This window comes from Miniopterus schreibersii (assembly GCF_964146895.1).
Source record: "Miniopterus schreibersii genome assembly, chromosome: 1".
In the NCBI taxonomy this organism is placed as follows: Eukaryota; Metazoa; Chordata; class Mammalia; order Chiroptera; family Miniopteridae; genus Miniopterus; species Miniopterus schreibersii.
Genome location: NC_138101.1, coordinates 97,998,867 through 98,018,256, shown reverse-complemented (window position 1 = coordinate 98,018,256; position 19,390 = coordinate 97,998,867). Strand labels below are relative to the sequence as shown.

Below are 19,390 nucleotides of genomic sequence, written 5' to 3'. Positions count from 1 at the left end.
GTAATGTGACCCCTCCCACTCTGTTCTTTTTTCTCAAGATGGCTTCAGCCATTCAGAGTCTTTTTTGGTTCCATATAAATTTTCGAAATGTTTGTTCTAGGTCTGTGAAACATGCTGTTGGTATTTTCATAGGAATTGCATTAAATTTATAAATTGCTTTGTGTAGTATAGACATTTTAATGATATTAATTCTTCCAATCCATGAGCATGGTATCTTCTTCCACCTGTTTAAATCTTCCTCTATTTCTTTTTTCAGTGTCACGTAGTTTTCTGAGTACAGGTCTTTTACATCCTTGGTTACGTTTATTCCTAGGTATCTTATTCTTTTAGTTGCAATGGTATACGGTATTGCTTTTTTAGTTTTTCTCTCTGAAAGTTCATTGTTGGTGTATAAGAATGCCATTGATTTCCGGATGTTGATTTTGTATCCAGCTACCTTGCCAAATTTGTTTATCAACTCTAGTAGTACTTTGATGGAGTCTCTAGGGTTTTCTATGTACAGTATCATGTCAGCTGCAAATAATGACAGTTTTACTTCCTCCTTTCCAATTTGGATACCTTTTATGTTTTCTTCCTGTCTGATGGCTGTGGCAAGGACTTCCAGTACTATGTTGAATAAGAGTGGTGAAAGTGGACAACCCTGTATTGTTCCAATTTTTAATAGAAATGGTTTTAGTTTTTGCCCATTGAGTATGATGTTGGCTGTACGTTTGCCATATATGGCCTTTATTATGTTGAGGTATGATCCCTATATTCCTACTTTGCTGAGGGTTTTTATCCAAAATGGGTGCTGGATTTTGTCAAATGCTTTTTCTGCATCTATTGATATGATCATATGATTTTTGTCCTTCATTTTGTTTATGTGGTGTATCACATTTATTGCTTTGCGGATGTTGTACCAACGTTGCATCCCTGGAATAAATCCCACTTGGTCATGATGTATGATCATTTTAATGTATTGCTGGATCCGGTTTGCTAGTATCTTAGTGAGGATTTTAGTATCTATGTTCATCAGGGATATTGGCCTGTAATTTTCTTTCTTTGTAGTATCTTTATCAGGTTTTGGGATTAGGATGATGCTGGCCTCATAAAAAGAGTTTGGGAGTTTTCCCTCCTCTTGAATTTTCTGGAATAGTTTGAATAGAATAGGTGTTAATTCTTCTTTGAATGTTTGTTAAAACTCACCTGTAAATCCATCTGGTCCAGGACTTTTGTTTGCTGGGAGTTTTTTGATTACTGCTTGGATTTCATTAGTTGTTATTGGCCTATTCAGGTTTTCTTCCTCTTCTTGATTTAGCTTTGGAAGGTTGTATGCTTCTAGGAATTTGTCCATTTCCCCCATGTTGTCCAATTTGTTCGCATATAGTTGCACATAATATTTTCTTACAATCCTTTGTATTTCTGTTGGGTCAGTTGTTATATCGCCTCTTTCATTTCTGATTTTATTTATTTGGGTCTTCTCTTTTTGTTTCTTAGTGAGTCTGGCTAAAGGTGCATCAATCTTATTTACCTTTTCAAAGAACCAGTTCTTGGTTTCATTGATTTTTTGGTATTGTTTTTTTAGTCTCTATGTCATTAACTTCTGCTCTGATTTTTATTTCCTTCCTTCTACTTCCTTGGGGCTTTTCTTGTTGCTCTCATTCTAGTTCTTTTAGTTGTTGTGTTAGATGGTTCATTAGATCTTTTTCTTGTTTCTTGAGATGGGCCTGTAATGCAATGAATTTTCCTCTCAGGACTGCTTTCGTTGTGTCCCATAGGTTTTGGGTTGTTGGCCGGTTATTTTTGTTACTTTCCATGAAGTGTTTGATTTCTTCCTTGATCTCATTGGTAACCCATTCATTGTTTAATAACATGCTATTTAGCCTCCATGTGTTTGAATATTTTTGAGTTTTTTTATAGTGGTTGATTTCTATTTTCATGGCATTGTGATCTGAGAAGATGCTTGATATGATTTCAATCTTCTTATATTTGTAGATACTTGCCTTGTGCCCTAACATGTGGTCTATTTTTGAGAATGTTCCATGTGCACTTGAGAAGAATGTGTACTCTGCTGCTTTGCAATGAAATGTTCTGTAAATGTCAATTAAATCCATTAGATCTAGTGATTCATTTAAGGTCTGCGTTTCCGTGTTGATTTTTTGTCCTGATGATCTGTCCAATGTTGACAGTGGGGTGTTAAAGTCCCCCACTATGATTGTGTTGCTGTCAATCTCCCCTTTAAAGTCCCCCAAGAAATTTTTTATATATTTAGGTGCTCCTCTATTGGGTGCATAAATGTTTATAAGGGTTATTTCCTCCTGATGGATTGAACCCTTTAGTAATATGTAGTGACCATCTTTGTCTCTTGTTATGGTCTCTATTTTGAAGTCTGTTTTGTCTGAAATAAGAATTGCTACTCCAGCTTTCTTTTCCTTTCCATTTGCATGGAATATTTTACTCCATCCCTTCACTTTTAGCCTGTGTGAGTCTTTTGCTTGTAGACAGCATATATTTGGGTCCTGTTTTCTTATCCATTCGGCTACCCTATGACTTTTGATTGGACCGTTTATTTCATTTACATTTAAGGTTACTATTGATATCAACTTATTTAATGCCATTTTCCCCCTTTATTCTGATGTGCCATTCTCTCATTATTCTTTCTTTTTCTTAAAGCATTCCTTTTAGCATTTCTTGCAATGCTGGTTTAGTGGAACTGAACTCCTTTAGCCTTTTTTTTTTTTTTTTTTTTGGTCTGGGAAGCTTTTTATTTCACCTTCAAATTTAAATGATAGCCTTGCTGGATAAAGCAATCTTGGTTGCATGTTCTTGCTTTTCATTACTTGCAGAACTTCATGACACTCCCTTCTGGCCTGAAGAGTATCTGTTGAGAAATCAGCTGTCAGCCTTATGGGGGTTCCCTTGTAGGTCACTGCTTGTCTCTCTCTTGCAGCCCTTAATATTTTCTCTTTTTCCTTGCCATTTGCCATTTTAATTACGATGTGTCTTGGAGTGGGTCTCTTTGGATCCCTCATGTTTGGAACCCTCTGTGCTTCCTGAATTGGTCCTGAATTGGTGTGGCTTTCTCCTTCGCCAGCCTAGGGAAGTTTTCTATAATTATTTCCTCCACCAAGTTCTCTATCCCTTGCTCTCGTTCCTCCCCCTCTGGCACTCCTATAATGCAAATGTTGTTTCACTTAATGTTGTCCCAAAGCTCCCTTTGACTGTCCTCATGTTTTTTAAGTGTTTTTTCTTTTTGCTGCTCTGATTGTGTGATTTGTTCTACCTTGCCTTTAAGTCACTTATTCTATCCTCTGCTTTGAGCCTTCATTGAGCCTGCTTTTAATTCCTTCCAGTGCATTCTTGATATCAGATACAGCATTCTTTATCTCTGTCTGAGTTTTATTTATGGTATGTATCTCTTTTTTCATATTTTCACTAAGGTCTTCAACCTTATCATCTATAGTCTTCTTAAGTTCCTTGAACATCATCATCCATACTCTGAACTCCATTTCTGACAGCTTGCTTAACTCCATCTCATCAAAGTCTTTTTCTGGTGATGTTTCCTTGTCTTTAATTTGCAGGTTGTTCCTTTGTCTCCTCATTTTGGTAGGTCTTAGTGTTTGTATCTATATATTTGATATATTTGCTGACCCCCAGTCTTGTGGGATGGGATTTTGTCTTGTGGGTCCAGTGGAGCCCAGAGGTGTGTTTTCCTTATACCTCTGAGTTCTTTGCTCTAGTTGTGATCCTCTTGTGGGTGCCCCTTTTGTGGTTTCTTTATGTTCTTCTTTCGTGGTTGGGTCTAGATTGTTGTTGATCAGTCCTTGGAAGTACCCTTCTCTCAGGTTGGCTAACTGTGTCTCAGCCCCAACCTCAACGTGTAAGCTGTTGTACATGTGCTGGCAAGGCAGGCCAATGCACAACTAAAATTCCAGGAAACAAGAGGTATTTTACAAAATATCTTCACAGTAACAATCAAAACAACTCACGTGAAAATAGAACTGGGAGAGTGAAGGGAGAATACAACACACACACACACACACACACAAACATACAGAGAGAAAAAAGAAAAAAAAATGCTTAACAAAAGCAAACAAAAAAAACAGAAAAAGAAAAGTAACGCTTATAGAGAGATGTATATAGTTGTTGATACTGGTGAAAATTTAGAAACTAATAATAAACTGAAATGTAAAAAATAGAGAAGCTACTGGGAGGTAATAGAAGCAGAAAAAAGATTCTGAAAGAAGGTCCAGCAAAGAATTAAGGGAGAGAATAGAAATAGGATAGTAGTTGAAAATGAGAAAACAAAAATACAATGAAGAGAATAGGAGAAACTAACAATCAAACAGGAAGACAGAAGGGAGCCTAATGAAAGAATGAAAGAAAAGTAGAAAAAGAAAAAAGAAACAGAAGAAAAATGTTATGCCAGTGGATTGAGAGGAGAGAGAGAGATAAAGCCCCGGCAGGGAGGGAGTCCAGTAAGAGATTTGGGGGAAACTATAGAGGGAAGCAGTAAACTTGGATATAATGATAAAGTCCCAGTCGTTGATCAGGGATATCAAGCAAGTCCTGATATTAGAAGCAAGAATACAAGAAAACAAAGCAACTATCCAAAACAAAACTGAAAAACAAGCAAAGCAAAACAAAATTCTTTTATAAAAAGGAGAAGAAAAAATTTAGTTAAAAAAAATGTAGAAAAAAAAGTATTATAAAATTTAAAAAAGAAGAAAAAACAAGTTTTCTCCCCTTTCTCTTCTTCCTAAGGAAAAAAGAGAAAAAATAAGCAAGCCCACAAACAAAAAACAAACAAAAAATCCCCAAACCAAAAAAACACAAAACCATACAAAAGAAAAAAAACAGCAGAAAAAAAAAAGGTAGTTGATTAGGTGAGTTTTTTCTGGGCAACTTATGTTGTCTGAGGGTCACTGTTTTGTGTGCTGGTTTCAGTTCTCCTGGAGGTGTCTGTGTATCACCCAATGTGAGGAGCCATCTAGGTTTGGCTCTGGTGCCCTTAGATAGATGGTTGATCTGAGGCTCTCCATGGGCCACTTCCTCTTGTCAGTTATTTTGCCACCTTGTAGTTGCCTGATCTTACTCCAGAGTCTTCTGTAGAGTCTTTAGGGTGCAGGGTGGCTAGTGTAGCTCAGGGTATCACTCCCCCAAGAGGTGTCAATGTCAAGCACTCACTCTGCAGGGTTAGTCTCTGCTCCACCATCAGCTTCTCAGTCCCTACCCTGTCCTCTGATTCTAGTTCCCCAGGCTCTAGCCCGCTGCAGCTTCAGATTGATTTCAGCCTGTTGCCTTTTTTTGTATGGGCCATTTCAGCAGCCTGGGCTCTGTGGATCCAATTAAGAACACCTTCTGGTGAGCCCTTTGCCTGCCCAGCCCCCAGCAGGGGTTTTCAGTGTTTCCTCCAGTTCCCAAACAACAGTCCCCGAGAGTCTTATTCTTGCAAAGTCCTCCTATGAGCTGCTCTCCCTTCCCCCTCAGGACTGTGCCCTGTGGGTGTGTCTGGGGCTTCAGTGAGTGGGACCCACCCCTTTCCTGTTGGGGGTGTGCTCCCAGTTGCAGGAGAGTCCGGTGGGCTCCGCCCTTCCCTGCTCAGCTCTGGTTGGCTGGTCGCACCAGGCCCGCCCCTCAGACTGTCTCCAGTGCAGACCCCAACCCCAGCCTCCGCTGGTCTGTCTGTGGTGCCACCCGGGAAGGTGAGAACTGGTTCCGAGATCAAACTTGCAAACGCACAAAGCAAAACACAGGCAGAGAGTCTGCCCTGCAGGGTCCCACCGCCCTCACTCCAAGGCATCCAGCAGGAGGGGACCCAAAGTCACCTTCAAGCAGCTCCCTATGCAGCTCGTCTCAGCAAAGCTGGAGCCGCTTCACGTGCCACCACGGCGCCCCTCAGGGCTGGTCGCAGGTCTGAGCCTCCCAGCACCTGGAGCTCAGGGCCGGGAGGGCTCCTCCCGTCCCCCGCACCACGCACATTCCGCAATTTGGGGGCTAAACACAATGCCCCTCAGGGAGGCAGAGGGTCCCCGGGTGCGGCTGCTCAGCGCAGTCCTCTGGTCCCTCACTACTTGGGTGCCACAGGCCTTGGGACAGCCTTCCCTATGGTTGGCACCCTGAGCACCAGATGCCGGTCGCAGCCGCCCCTAGAGGCTTTGTTTCCTAGGAAGGCGCCAGCCCCTCCAGGACTCACCGCTCCCCTGGGATCCTCTGCCCTGTGCACAGGGCGCTCCTTCCCCTCATCGCTCCGGGTGTGGGGTCCCTGCTTTTGGATGCCGTCCACACTCTCAAGGGGAGGGAGCTTTGCAGCCTCCAAGCCTCTGGGCTCGGAGCCCAGCACAGGCTTCAGGGGGTCTCTCCCTTCCTACACCCCCCTCTCTTACTGGACTCTGTGATGTTTCTTCAGTGCTTTCCACTCACACTCTGTCCACTCAGGTGTGTTTCTCTGTTTTTTTCAAGCTGGTTATGTAGGATTTTAGGAGTAAATCGAGTCCATGGCTGGGAGCAGGGGCGCTCTGCCGCTTCCCACAGGGCCGCCATCTTCAGCTCCCTCCTTGATCTTCTGACTTTGATGCTCTAAAATGTCTCTTGTATGGGTTATGTGGGCCCTACTGTTGTAATTGTATTTTGATTGCTGTTGTCTCAATCATGGGTGGGCTCAGCCAGGGCTGGCACTGTGAAGTTCAACCCTGACCATGCTGTGCCCAACTGTTATACAGGTGCTGCCTGCACTGTGCCCAAGAGGCCCCATTTATCTTCTTTAGCCAGAAGTCACAAATGGTTATGGTAAGGCTTAGAACTTGTTTAAGAGTGTAGAAGAGCTTCAGAAAAGTTTGAATCCTCAAACCAGCCTGTAAACCCTGGGTTTATGATTTTAGGAACCTCGAAAGTCTAGATCTTTCTGAATCTTCTGGGCTTAAATAAGTGTCCCCCTTTTTCCCAATTAGAGATTATCACTTCCATCTCACTTAAAAATGATGAAGAAACTTCTCCCTTTTATGGTACTACAGATACCTTCACCTCTATTCCTGGCCTCCAGATCAATTTATAGGGCCAATGGATGGAATTATTTGGCCATGGAAATGCTGCATCTAAGAGAAGAAAGGACTACACTTCAAATAAGCTGCAGATCCTAGCCAATATTTATTGACAGAAGTCAGGAAAATATGTATGTAGTTGTATCCTGAAGCTGCTAGACCAAGTAGGATGAATAATAAGATTGAATAAGGTTGGTTAAGGAGAGTTAGACCAAATGGAGGTGGGGAGTAAATGTTTATTGACATAGGAACATTGTCCCATGATATGAGATTTAGTATGTGGGCAAGAATAGCAGGGGATAGTTCCTTCTAGCGGGATAGCTCTCAGAAGCTTAGGTAAAGCAGTGCTTTGCTCTAAAATAAGTATAAATTTCACTACTGCTGTGCAGAGAGTAGAAAAAAAGAAAGAACCAAAAGACTTACATGTGTGAATATTCCAGTTATAGTACAGAAAAATCATCAACTCACTATATTCTGTATAAAGGCTTGGAGAACACTCCTAACGAATGTACTGATGACTTAGATATAAGCATCATTGAGAAGGTAAGGGGTTGCTGTTATCTGCAGGCAAATGTTGGTAGCAAGAGAAGATATTACAGAATTGAGCTTCCTGATAGCAATGAGGGTGCCAGGATCTCAAAATAATAAAGGCTAGATGGAAGGGCTTAGTTGTCATAGCTAGGTGGGCTCAGTTATCTTGATTAACTATTTAAAAATCTATCCAGGGCTCTGGACTCGCAAAGAGCTATGGAGATGGTTAGTAAAACATAACATATCTTGGAGCAAAATAAATCAACAATCAAGAAGGATATTACCCAATCTACACAATTAAAGACATCAGATGGACAATCAAGAGACTGAATATAGTCACATGATAAAAGTTCATGACTCTGCCAAATTTATGAACCTGACTTAAATCACTGCAACACCGTAGCAAGTAAAAATGGTAATTTTCCCAATTCTTTCTCCAAAGAACCTATGTACTAGGGAAAGTGAGTTTCTGAAACATTTTGAGGACTGTTGTACACAGGATTCAAGTTGATCTTGATACCTAAGAGTCTACCAAATTATTATGCTTTTGTACTATTATATTTGGGCATATGGGTGCCAGGTAATAAATGGCATTGTGATCCACAATTGGCTCATAGTATATCTACCAACCCACAAAGCTACCCTGTTGTCATTTACCAAGGTTTCAATTATGTAATTGGATTGGATATACTTACTACTTGTCAGAACCTCCACTGATTCCTTGACCCCACGAATGAATGCTATCCTAGTCAGAAGTCCAAGTATAAGCCTCTGCAATGCTCCTACTTCCAGCTGAATATGTAAAACATAACATCATATCCCAGGGAGAACAGCAGATATTAATGCCCCCCTTAAAATCCTAAAAGATGTTCTCGGTATGGTCCATATCATATTCCATTTATTGACTATGTTGTCTTCTGCCAAAACCAGGGATCCTGGAGGATGATAGTGTACTATCAAAATTCATCCAAGAACTGTCCTGATTGCAGCTTATGCTAGATATGGTATTTTTTTTCTAGAGTAGATTAACATGGATTCATGTATGGTATGTGTCCAGTGATCTAGTTAATGTGCTCTTTTCCACTTCTGTTAGGAAAGAAGATCTGAAATAATTTGCATTCATTTTGGACTGACAATAGTATACATTTGCAGTCTTTCCCTAAGCTAAATTAACCCTCACTTACTTTCATAATGTAGTCCAAAGGGATATGGGCCATCTGGACATTTATTAAATATTAATTTACTATATCAATGATTTATGTTCCTCAGTTCTGATGAACAAAAGGTGGCTAGTACACTGGATATCTTGGTAAGATGCACATAATTCACAGGGTTGGAATAAGCCTATGAAGATTCAGTGACACACAATATTAGTAAAATTTTAGAGATCCAGTGGTCTGGAGCTTGCCAGGACATTTCCTCCAAAGTAAAACACAAACTTTTAGAGACAATCACTTGACTCTTGATAAGGCACTATCCTTCGTGAATGCCAACCACTTCCTTGGTAGCAAATTGATAATATTAGACTTATTTTTACTCTAAAAGTGACAGTGCATAGTTTTGACTGAATTTGACATGGATTCTTGGTATGAATGTTTCTGCTGATCTCAACCAGCATCAGCCCTATCAAAAGGCTTTTGGAATGTTTTAGTCTTAACACATGATCCTACCTAACCATTCATAGGACCAGAACACATTTTAGAGCTGTGAGAATGTAGCAGTGGAAATATTGTCCTGGGAGTCTCTGGTCATATCATATTCTACACTACCTAAATATGCCAACTTATTAGAGTGATAAAATGTTCTTTGAATGGGGCAGCTAATTCTCAGAGAGATAATATCCAGTAAGAAGGTTGTACTAGCCCAGTCGGCATGGCTCAGTGATTGAGCATTGACCTATGATCCCAGAGATCACCTTTTGATTCCCGGTCAGGGCACATGCCTGGGTTGTGGGTTTGTTCCCCAGTGAGGGGCGTGCAGGAGGCAGCCAATCAATGACTCTCTCATCATTGATGTTTTTTTTTTATTTGTTTTTTTATTTTTTATTTTTAAATATATCTTTATTGATTTCAGAGGAAAGGAGAGGAAGAGAGAGAGACAGAAACATCAATGATGAGAGAGTCATTGATCGAGCCCACAACCTGGGCATGTGCCCAGACCAGGAATCGAACCCCTATCACCTGGATCCTAGGTTGAAGCTCAACCGCTGAGCCACGCCCAGCCAGGCTCATCATTGATGTTTCTACCTCTCTCTGTCCCTCTCCCTTCTCTCTCTGAAATCAATAAAGAGAAATTTAAAATAATTAAAAAAGAGAAGGGTGTATTATCCTCTAAGATACAGTATACATCTTAAATCAATGACCATTGTTATATGAGGGTTTTGTGTGCGTGTGTTTTTCCGATAGAATACGTAAGTTCAAGAATCAAGGAGTGACTCCACTTATTACCATCACATTCAATGACTCACTTGCAGAATCTATATTTCCCTTCCTGCATCTAAACTCTGCCAGTTTAGAAGTCCTAGTTCTCAGAAAAGGAAAAGCTTTTATTAAATGACACAGAAAGAGTCCCATTAATCTTTAAGTCTTAGCTACACCTCAATTACTTTAGGCTTCCTATGTGAGGAAACAGTAAATAAGAGGAGTCACCATCCTGGCACGCGTGACTGGCCCATATGATCAGTTAGAGGTAGGGCTGTTTTACACAGTGAGGCAGTAAAAATATGTTTGATATCCAATTGATCCAGAGGTACTTCTTATTATTCTGTTGTTCGATTTTGGTGTTAAACAAATGAGTACATACAAATGACTTGAGGAGGAATGGTGACTAGGGAATCAAAATCTTCAGTGAAAAAGGTATAGTAACCTGGCTAGGTACATACACCAAAAGATATATTGATTCAGTGTAAGGGCAATCTAGAATGGTGATAGTAGAAGGAGATAATGAATATCATCCCAGCATAGTTTCCTTTGAAAGTTTCCCCAGAAAATGTGACTAACCAGAATCTTCTAGTAGTTTTTCCCAGGTAGAGTGAGTTATCATGCCAAGCAAGTGTATCTGAGTGGTTGCTATAGTGCATCATCCAGATCTCTTCCTTGGGATTAAAGGACTCATTCCTCCAGCTGCTGAGAGTTACAATAGCTGATGGCTATCAGGTAAATACTTCTCTAGAAATTGCACTAAGCCAAACAGAGCTGCCCTTCCCAAAGTCATGCACCCTGGTGAGGAGCAGTACACATACTAGGACTAGTTAATGGGGGATGTTGTGTGTATATAAAGGCTTAGCTCCATTGCTTTAGGTCAAGAGAGCTGTGAGGGAACATCGCAGCTTCAAAATCTCTCTAGAACTACTGAAACTTTTGCTGTAATTGCACTGTAGTTCAATTCTTCTCCTGAACAATCCCACTTCCTTCTAGCCCTCCCCACATGTTGATCTGGAAGACACATTCCAATACAGGCATACCTCACTTTATTGTGCTCTGTTTTATGGTAATTATTTTGGGGCACCATGAACCATGCCCGTATAAGATAGTGAACTCAATCAGTAAGTGTTGTATGGGTGTGACTGCTCCACCAACCTTCCATTCTCCATTTCTTTCTCTCTCTGTATTCGCTGAGACACAACAGTATTGAAATTAGGCCAATCAATTACACTGCAATGGCCTTTAAGTGTTCAAATGAAAGGAAGAACCACACATCACTTTAAATTAAAAGCTAGAAATTATTAAACCTAGTGAGGAAGGCATGTAAAAACCTGAGATAGGCCAAAAGCTAGTCCTCTTGAAGTAAACAACCAATTTATGAATGCAAAGGAAACGTTCCCGAAAGAAATTAAAATTGCTACTCCAGTTAATGCATGAATAATAAAGAACACCAAAGAGCCTTATTGCTAATATGGAGAAAGTTGTAGTGGTCTGGATAGAAGACCAAACCAACCACAACATTTCCTTAAACCAAAGCCTAATCCAGAGAAAGTCCCTGACTCTCCTCAATTCTGTGAAGGCTGAGAGAGGTGAAGAAGTTGCGGAAGAAAGTTTGAATATAACAGAGGTTTGGTCATGAGGTTTACAGAAAGAAGTTATCTCCCTAACATGAAAGTGCCACGTGAAGCAGCAAGTGCTGATGGAGAAGCTGCAGGAAGTTATCCAGAAAATCTAGCTAGGATAATTAATGAAGGTGGCTACACTAAACAACAGATATTTAATGTAGACAAAACAGCCTTATATGGGAAGAAGATGCTATGTGGGACTTTTATAGAGAAGAAGTCAATCAATGCCTGATTGGAGAGCTTTAAAGGATAGGGTGACTTTCTTCTTAGGGACTAATGCAGCTGATGACTTTAAGTTGAAACCACTGCTCATTTAAAATTCTGCAAATCCTAGGGCTATTAAGAATTATGCTAATGCTACTCTGCCTGTGCTCTGTAAATGGAACAACAAAGCCTGGATGATAGCATATCTGTTTACAACATGCTTTACTGACTATTTTAAGCCCACTGTTGAGAACTACTGCACAGAAAAAAAGATTCCTTTCAAAATATAATTACTCATTGACAATACATCTGGTGACCCAAGAGCTCTGCTGGAGATATATGAGATTAATGTTGCTTTCATACCTGCTAACACAACATCCATTCTGCAGCCCATGGATCAAGGAGTAATTTTTACTTTCAAGTCTTATTTAATAAATATATTTTTAAGGCTCTTGGTGCAATAGATAATAATTCCTTGATGGACCAGGCAAAGGAAAATTAAAACTTTCTGGAAAAAATTCACTCTTCTAGATTCCATTAAGGACATTCCTGATTCCTGAGAAGAGGTCAAATATCAATATTAACCGGAGTTTAGAAGAAATTGGTTCCAACCCTCACGGGTGACTTTGCAGGGTTTAAGATTTCAGTGTAGGCAGTAAGTGCAGTTGTGGAAATGGCAAGAGAACTACAGTTAAATGTAGAGCCTGAAGATGTGATTGAGTTGCAGTTTCATAATAAAACTTGAATTGATGAGGAATTGCTTCTTGTAGATGAGCAAAGAAAGCAGTTTCTTGAGGTGGAATCCACTCCTCTTGAAGATGCTGTGAAGATTGTTGAAGTTACAACAAAGGATTTAGACTATTACATAAACTTAATTGATAAATGGGTGGCAGAATTTGAGAGGAGTGACTCCAATTTTGAAAAACTTCTACTGTGGATAAAATGCTCTCAAACAGCATTTCATGCTACAGAGAAATTATTCATGAAAGGAAGAGTCAATGAGGCAAACTTCATTGTCTTACTTTAAGAAATTGCCACAGCCACCCCAGTCTTCTGCAACCACTACCCTGATCAGTCAGCAGCCATCAACATTGAGGCAAGATCCTCCACCAGCAAAAAAGATTATGATTCACTGAAGGCTCAGATGAGGGTTAGCATTTCTTAGCAATAAAATACTTTTAATTAAGTGTTTTACATTCTTTTTTAGACATAATGCTATTACACATATAATAGACTACAACAACAATTTTAAACTGGTGTACCACAAGAATTTTTAAAACATGCACTACCTGACTGTTTAGTCAAGGGCACTGACCTCTTTTCCCTTAGACTGTCAAATAAAAAAAAATGACTACAGCCAACACAATAGCTATCCAGTGGAGATGAATAAAAATTATACCTAGTTTTGGTCAGATCAGCAAAAAATATATTATTTGATGTGCCACAGAATTTTAGTAATTAGTTTATGTGTGCCATGAGATGAAAAAGGTTGAAAATTGCTGGACTACAGTATAGTGCAAACATAATTTTTATATGCTCTGGCAAACCACAAAATTAGTGTAACTCACTTTATTGTGATACTTGCTTTATTGTGGTGTACTAGAGCTGAAGGCACAATATTTCTGAGGTATGTCTGTATACTTTCTGCACAGATATCTCTGTCTTAGTGTCTTTTTTCCAACAAATATGACCAAAGACAAATATACATATTCAGTATACATTCAATAATAGAGTATATGTTAAATGTATATTTTGTGATATATATATATGTTACTTAAATTATATATCATATATATGTATATAAATCTCACTTAAAATATATATTTTTAGTCATGTTGTTATTTGCTTGTCTAAAAGAAATCTTGTTTTTGTCATATGTATTTTTAAATCTGAAAAAAAATGATTTAGGAGATTTATGAAGTAGAAATTCCTAAACATTGGTGAATTTAACAGATAATTCTGCCAATACAACTTTCTGGCTTCAGAATTCTTTTTATAACATGACAGAGCTCATATTTTCTAAAAATGAGACTATGACTGTAAGAAGTCGTTTTGTACAAGGGAAAAATGTCTACAATTGATCACAACATAAATTGTGTACTTTAATTTTCAACTTACTAAGGCTGAATTCAGCTAATCAGCCTCCTGTGGGATTTGATATAAAGACCTGTAAATAGTTCATGATAATGATACTAGAATCCCTAAGTACTCCAACTTATTTAAACCAAACAGCATATACCCTGCATAGTTAATAGAGTGAATTTAAACAGAAAGTTCCTTAAACTTTACCAAAAAACAGCAGTTGTTCTGTAAAGTTACAGTATCAAAATTAGAGGCCTTTGAAGTAGCTGTGAAAATATTCCAATGTTGGGGGGCAAAAACACACGTCAGAATGTTGCAAAGCAAGAAATCAAAGTAGAACTGTTAAGCAATTCACATGTAAAAATTCTTTTTTGTGTTTTTGCAACGGGAAATTTTGTGTTCTGTTCTTAATTTCAATTCCTTAGGGCAACTATTACTTTACTACTTCTCTGGCTTTCAGTTATTTTAATATATCAAAAGGAATCTCCTCTAGGAAAGAATGTCTTAAATATTCAGGGTAACATATGCTCACACACTTCACCACTGTGTTTATATAAATAAGGTCGCTTCTTTTCAGATTTCACATAAAAATGTTTGCCATGGAGAAACATTTGATAGCCTGGACAAATGGAATAGTGACATTTTTACCTATTTAAGGTGAAAGTGAGTTCATTATGAACTGGTGAGATAAAGGTTTGAAAACAATATGGAATTAATGGAAATCTAAGTGAAACCCTATTAATAATAGTAATAATAATAATAATAACTTTTATTGAACATTTATCATGTACCAAGGCCTTATGGACTATTTCATTTACTCCTCCAACAGCCCTATTAATATGTACCATGATTATTCCCATTTAATTGATAAAGAAATTTAAGACCATAAAGGTTAATTACCTTTTAGAGCTATAAAGCTAAAGGAGTAAATCTCAATGAATTAATATATAAATGCAGCTAAATTTTTTGCATCACTCTTAATAAACATAGACTAAGTTTAATACTAGCACATGGAACCTAGAGCTCTTGTTTTATTTTTCCCCATTTGTATTGAAATATAATGGACATATTATAGTAATTTCAGGTGTACAACATAGTGATTCAATATCTGTATGTATTGTGAAATGATCACCTCAATAAGTCCAGTTAACATGCATCCCCATACACAGTTACAATTTTATTTTTCTTGTGGTGAAAACTTTGATGATTTAGTCTCCTAGCAACTTTTAAATATACAAAACAGTTGTTTTAAAACAAGTGCACTCTTTGGTTTGTTTTTCTCTTAAGAAAAGAATCTGAGATATGGTATATCGGGGCTTGGCAACCCATGGCAGACAATTGTCCATGAATAAGATCAGGCTGGGGCATTTGCATTTGTACATAAAGTTTTACTGGAACTCAGCAACATTCATCTTTCATCCATTTTACCTATTGTCTTTGGCTGCTTTCACTCTACAGTGGTAAAGTTGAGTAGTTGAGACAAAGACTGTATGACCCATCTAGACCAAGATATTTACATATTGGTTTTTCCAGAAAATGTTTGCTAAGTCCTGTGGTACACATCTTTTATTTAGGATGCATGTAGTAGAAATATTAGTGCCTTATAATAGTACTTTCTGTTAGCACATTTCAAATCAAAAGATATGATCTGGGGTATGAAATCTGAGACTGAGGAAAAATTTAACTCAGTACAAGAGCTTATTTTCTTATTATAAAGATTATAATAATTTCTAAACATAATTCTTTGATTATTTTTAATATGTCAGTTAAAAATAATCAGAAGTATGATAAGGGAAAGAGTCAACTGAGCTGCTTGACATTTATTTCTCTGTCACTATGGTTGATCATTTTAGCTAATCTCTTGAATTTGAGGTTTTCAAATTCTGATGTTTTACTTGGAGTTCAGTTTTATGTGCACTTTATTGGCAAAGTGTTATAAATATGCGAGGTCATTTATGCTATATCAACAAATAGAGATCTTAAGAAATAACTATCACTTGTCTTTGCCATCTATCATTGGAAATTTCTCTGTAAATAAGGTCAGTAAACTCAATGAAAAAAAAATCTAGTGATAAGCAATAAAATCATTTAAGAAAATGCATCTTTGGTTAGTTTTTATATGTACCATATTTCAAAAGCCATGTAACTCAACATTGTCACTTTGTTTTTATTTTTTCCAGATTTGGATGATCCTGTAGTAACTGTTCATCAAAGTATAGGTGAAGCTAAAGAACAGTTTTACTATGAGAGAACAGTATTCCTCAGGTGTGTTGCCAATTCTAATCCACCTGTTCGGTACAGCTGGAGACGTGGCCAGGAGGTATTACTACAAGGATCTGATAAAGGAGTTGAGATTTATGAACCCTTCTTTACCCAGGTATGAATTAAAGTACAGTTTATCCACCCCATGCTGTTAGAATATTTTCCTAATTCAAGCAGCATGCACTATTATATCTATTTAAAATGAGTTTCTTCAAACCTGGCTTTTTTAAAAAAACAACATTCTTTACTGAAGGATCAGAAGATTCAAATAATGAAGAAAAATTAGTTGTCTTTTTACATGGTAATTAAGTTTAAAATGTTAACTCTTGAAAAAGTTTTAAATTAATTAACATATATCTTTGTTCATAAGTTTACCTAGGTTTCACTTTAAAGTACATAATTATACATTTGCTGACTGCTTTTTTGGTGGAAAATATTTCTTAAAAAAAAAAAAAGACTTTGATGTCCTCATTTCAATGGTAAATAAGTTTTAAAGAAATGACAAAATCTACTTGAAATTTCTTTCACTTTGGCTTTAGAAAAAAAAAAATCTGTCTAATTTATGTGTTCATTTTTGATTTTTAATTATTTATGAGTAGAGCCTTAATTATGCAAAACTAATATGTCTAATGAGTCATTACAAATTTATTTTATAAAAATAAAAATTGAATTAATTTTTCACAGAGCGAATTTAATATGAAATATGTTTCTGTAATATATTGAGATTGGAGACTTACTAATTCTTGAAGAAGACATTGACATTTGTTAGGAATATATTGTGGATGCTGTTTAATTAGAAAGTTTTTTTGCTTTTTTTGATGGCTACAAAGGAGCACAAAATTAATCAACACAGAAAAGGTTTTAAATGTTTAAAAATGTATTTTGAAATATCAAAATTATTATGGCTGAGAATAATAATAATAATAAACATGATAGAGGCAATAAGATAAACAGGTGATTCACCATATTGTATAAGTTTTGAGGCATTGTAAGTCTATAATTAGGTAAATATACAACTAAATTTTAAATATTATAAATATTCCTTCAAATTTTTAAAGATTATTACAGATTTCACATCTCAATTCTCTAATAGCATCAGGTTATCCTGAGTTTGTAAATTTCCCAGCATCCCATTTACACCACTGAATATATTTTCATATGTAGTAAACCATTTACTTTAATGTCTAAGGCCCAGCCAATTCATGTAAATATAATTACTAATGTTTATATATTTACTGAAAGAATGCATGATATGCAAACACATCTGCATATATCACATATTTGATAAATATATATAAATATCACAAATATCTATAAATATTTCTATGTATTGCTACTTAAAGTTGTAGAACAGCTATTACTTGCCATAATATAAATCTCTAAAAATTTTGTTCACAAGTATTACCAATAAATCTATTGTGATACAGTGTCAAAACCTGTTTTAATTTGACCCTCTCTTTTATGCCTCCCCTCCCTCCTTTTGGCATCAATTCTTCTCTGCCAGCTGACAAGATCACAATTTTTCTATATATATATTCTACACTATGAAAATTTATTCTTCAATTTTTACTAAAATCAAATATTTTTAGTTAAGAATAAAAAAAAATTGTTAAATATTTAATTGCTTAGATGCCTCTAGGGTTTAGAAATTCAGATAAATGATCAATGATTGTGTTTAATTCTACTTTTATTAATTTATTTTTTAAAATATGGACATTTTTAAAATTGAAAAACATGTTTTCTTGTTTAGCATGATAATGTTTATAGGCACTGAGGTAATTCTAAGCACCTATTCACTACATGGATATTTCTTACCTTCAGATGGGTCTGATCACTTGGAAATGAACACATGAGCCTTGTCCAAATTTGGGGAAAACTTTGTATTTTCAATATAATTAGGAATTTGTTTTAAAGTTATTTAACAAATACAATCAACTTTTCATTCATTTCCTTTGAATTTGTTACAATTTCTATGTTAGCAACTACAAAATACCACCTCATAAGAGCTCTCAAATTAGAAGTTATTGAATCAGCTTTTTACAGTAACTTTCATTTTTCTGTTCCTTCTTTTTTTTCTCCCATCCTTTTATGAGAAACAACTTTTTAATTTGACCATTTCAGTACTGTACTGATATTTCCTTTTATATGAATATCACAGGCTTTCTCTAACTTTGTATGTGCTGGTACCTTTGTTGTTGGACTGTTTGAATTAATTCCCTTAAGAAATATTTAAGAAACAAACAAGCTTTTCTTGCAATGCTGTAATTCACCTCCTGCATTTGATAATCACCAATAACATGCTGTTATACCTTCTATTTAAATGCGTCTTCCCTGCCTTTGATACTTGATTATTTTGCTTATCTGTCCTTCTGAAATGCCTATTATCTGTATCTGTCCTAACAATCATCTGGGAGCAAGAAATACATCAATACGTTTACTTCTTTTTTTTTTTTAAATATATCTTTATCGATTGCAGAGAGAGGAAAGGAGAGGGAGAGAGAGAGAGATGGAAACATCAATGATGAGAAAGTCATTGATTGAGCCCCCAACCCGGGCATGTGCCCTGACCGGGAATCAAACCCCGATCACCTGGATCCTAGGTCGACACTCAACCACTGAGCCACGCCCAGCCCGGCTACATTTTATATGTACTTAATTTGTTAATATTAAACATATTTTATAGGTCAAACTGATAGAAACTCTCAAATAGCAGCACATGGAAAATTTAGTTCGTATAGCCACAGAGAATACTGGGTTTTTAATAGATGAGATGTTATCAATGACTTTTCTTCACACTACGCATGTTGATATCCTTACTGTACATGGACCTGATAAACACAAGTTCACCATACCGTAGGACAGTCACACCTCTCCATGGAATATGGCAGTAAGTTCCTGACTGTCTTCATGCATTATTACAGAAAACTCAAACATCTGAGTGATCATTTAAACATGTAAATGATTTTCTGATTTAATATCAGATATGAATACTAATGAATAAAAACTACTTGGACATTTCAGTGTATTGTAGCCTACAAGATCATATTTGACCTTGCTCTGTCTTCTCTCTCTTACCTAACTTTTTATATCTCAGATACTGCTCTAGTCACACCATCCCTAGACATGCCGAGAGTCTGTGTGCTATTAATTCCTCCATGTAGAAGGTAATTTACTTAGGTATCATGCCAGGGCCTTTTTAATAGTAGGAACTCATCACCTCCAAAAGGCCTTCCCTGGCAGATCT

The 19,390-nt window shown here is 37.0% G+C and overlaps 1 protein-coding gene across 1 annotated transcript in view; it reads left to right on the top strand.

The window, feature by feature from the left end:
- Window positions 1-19,390, top strand: part of MDGA2 (MAM domain containing glycosylphosphatidylinositol anchor 2) — an 829,367-nt gene that overhangs the window by 516,269 nt on the left and 293,708 nt on the right. Inside the window, exon 4 of the mRNA XM_081140380.1 lies at window positions 16,065-16,261. Within this exon, the coding sequence (XP_080996506.1) occupies window positions 16,065-16,261 (197 nt within the window). The remainder of the gene's footprint in view (window positions 1-16,064; window positions 16,262-19,390) is intronic.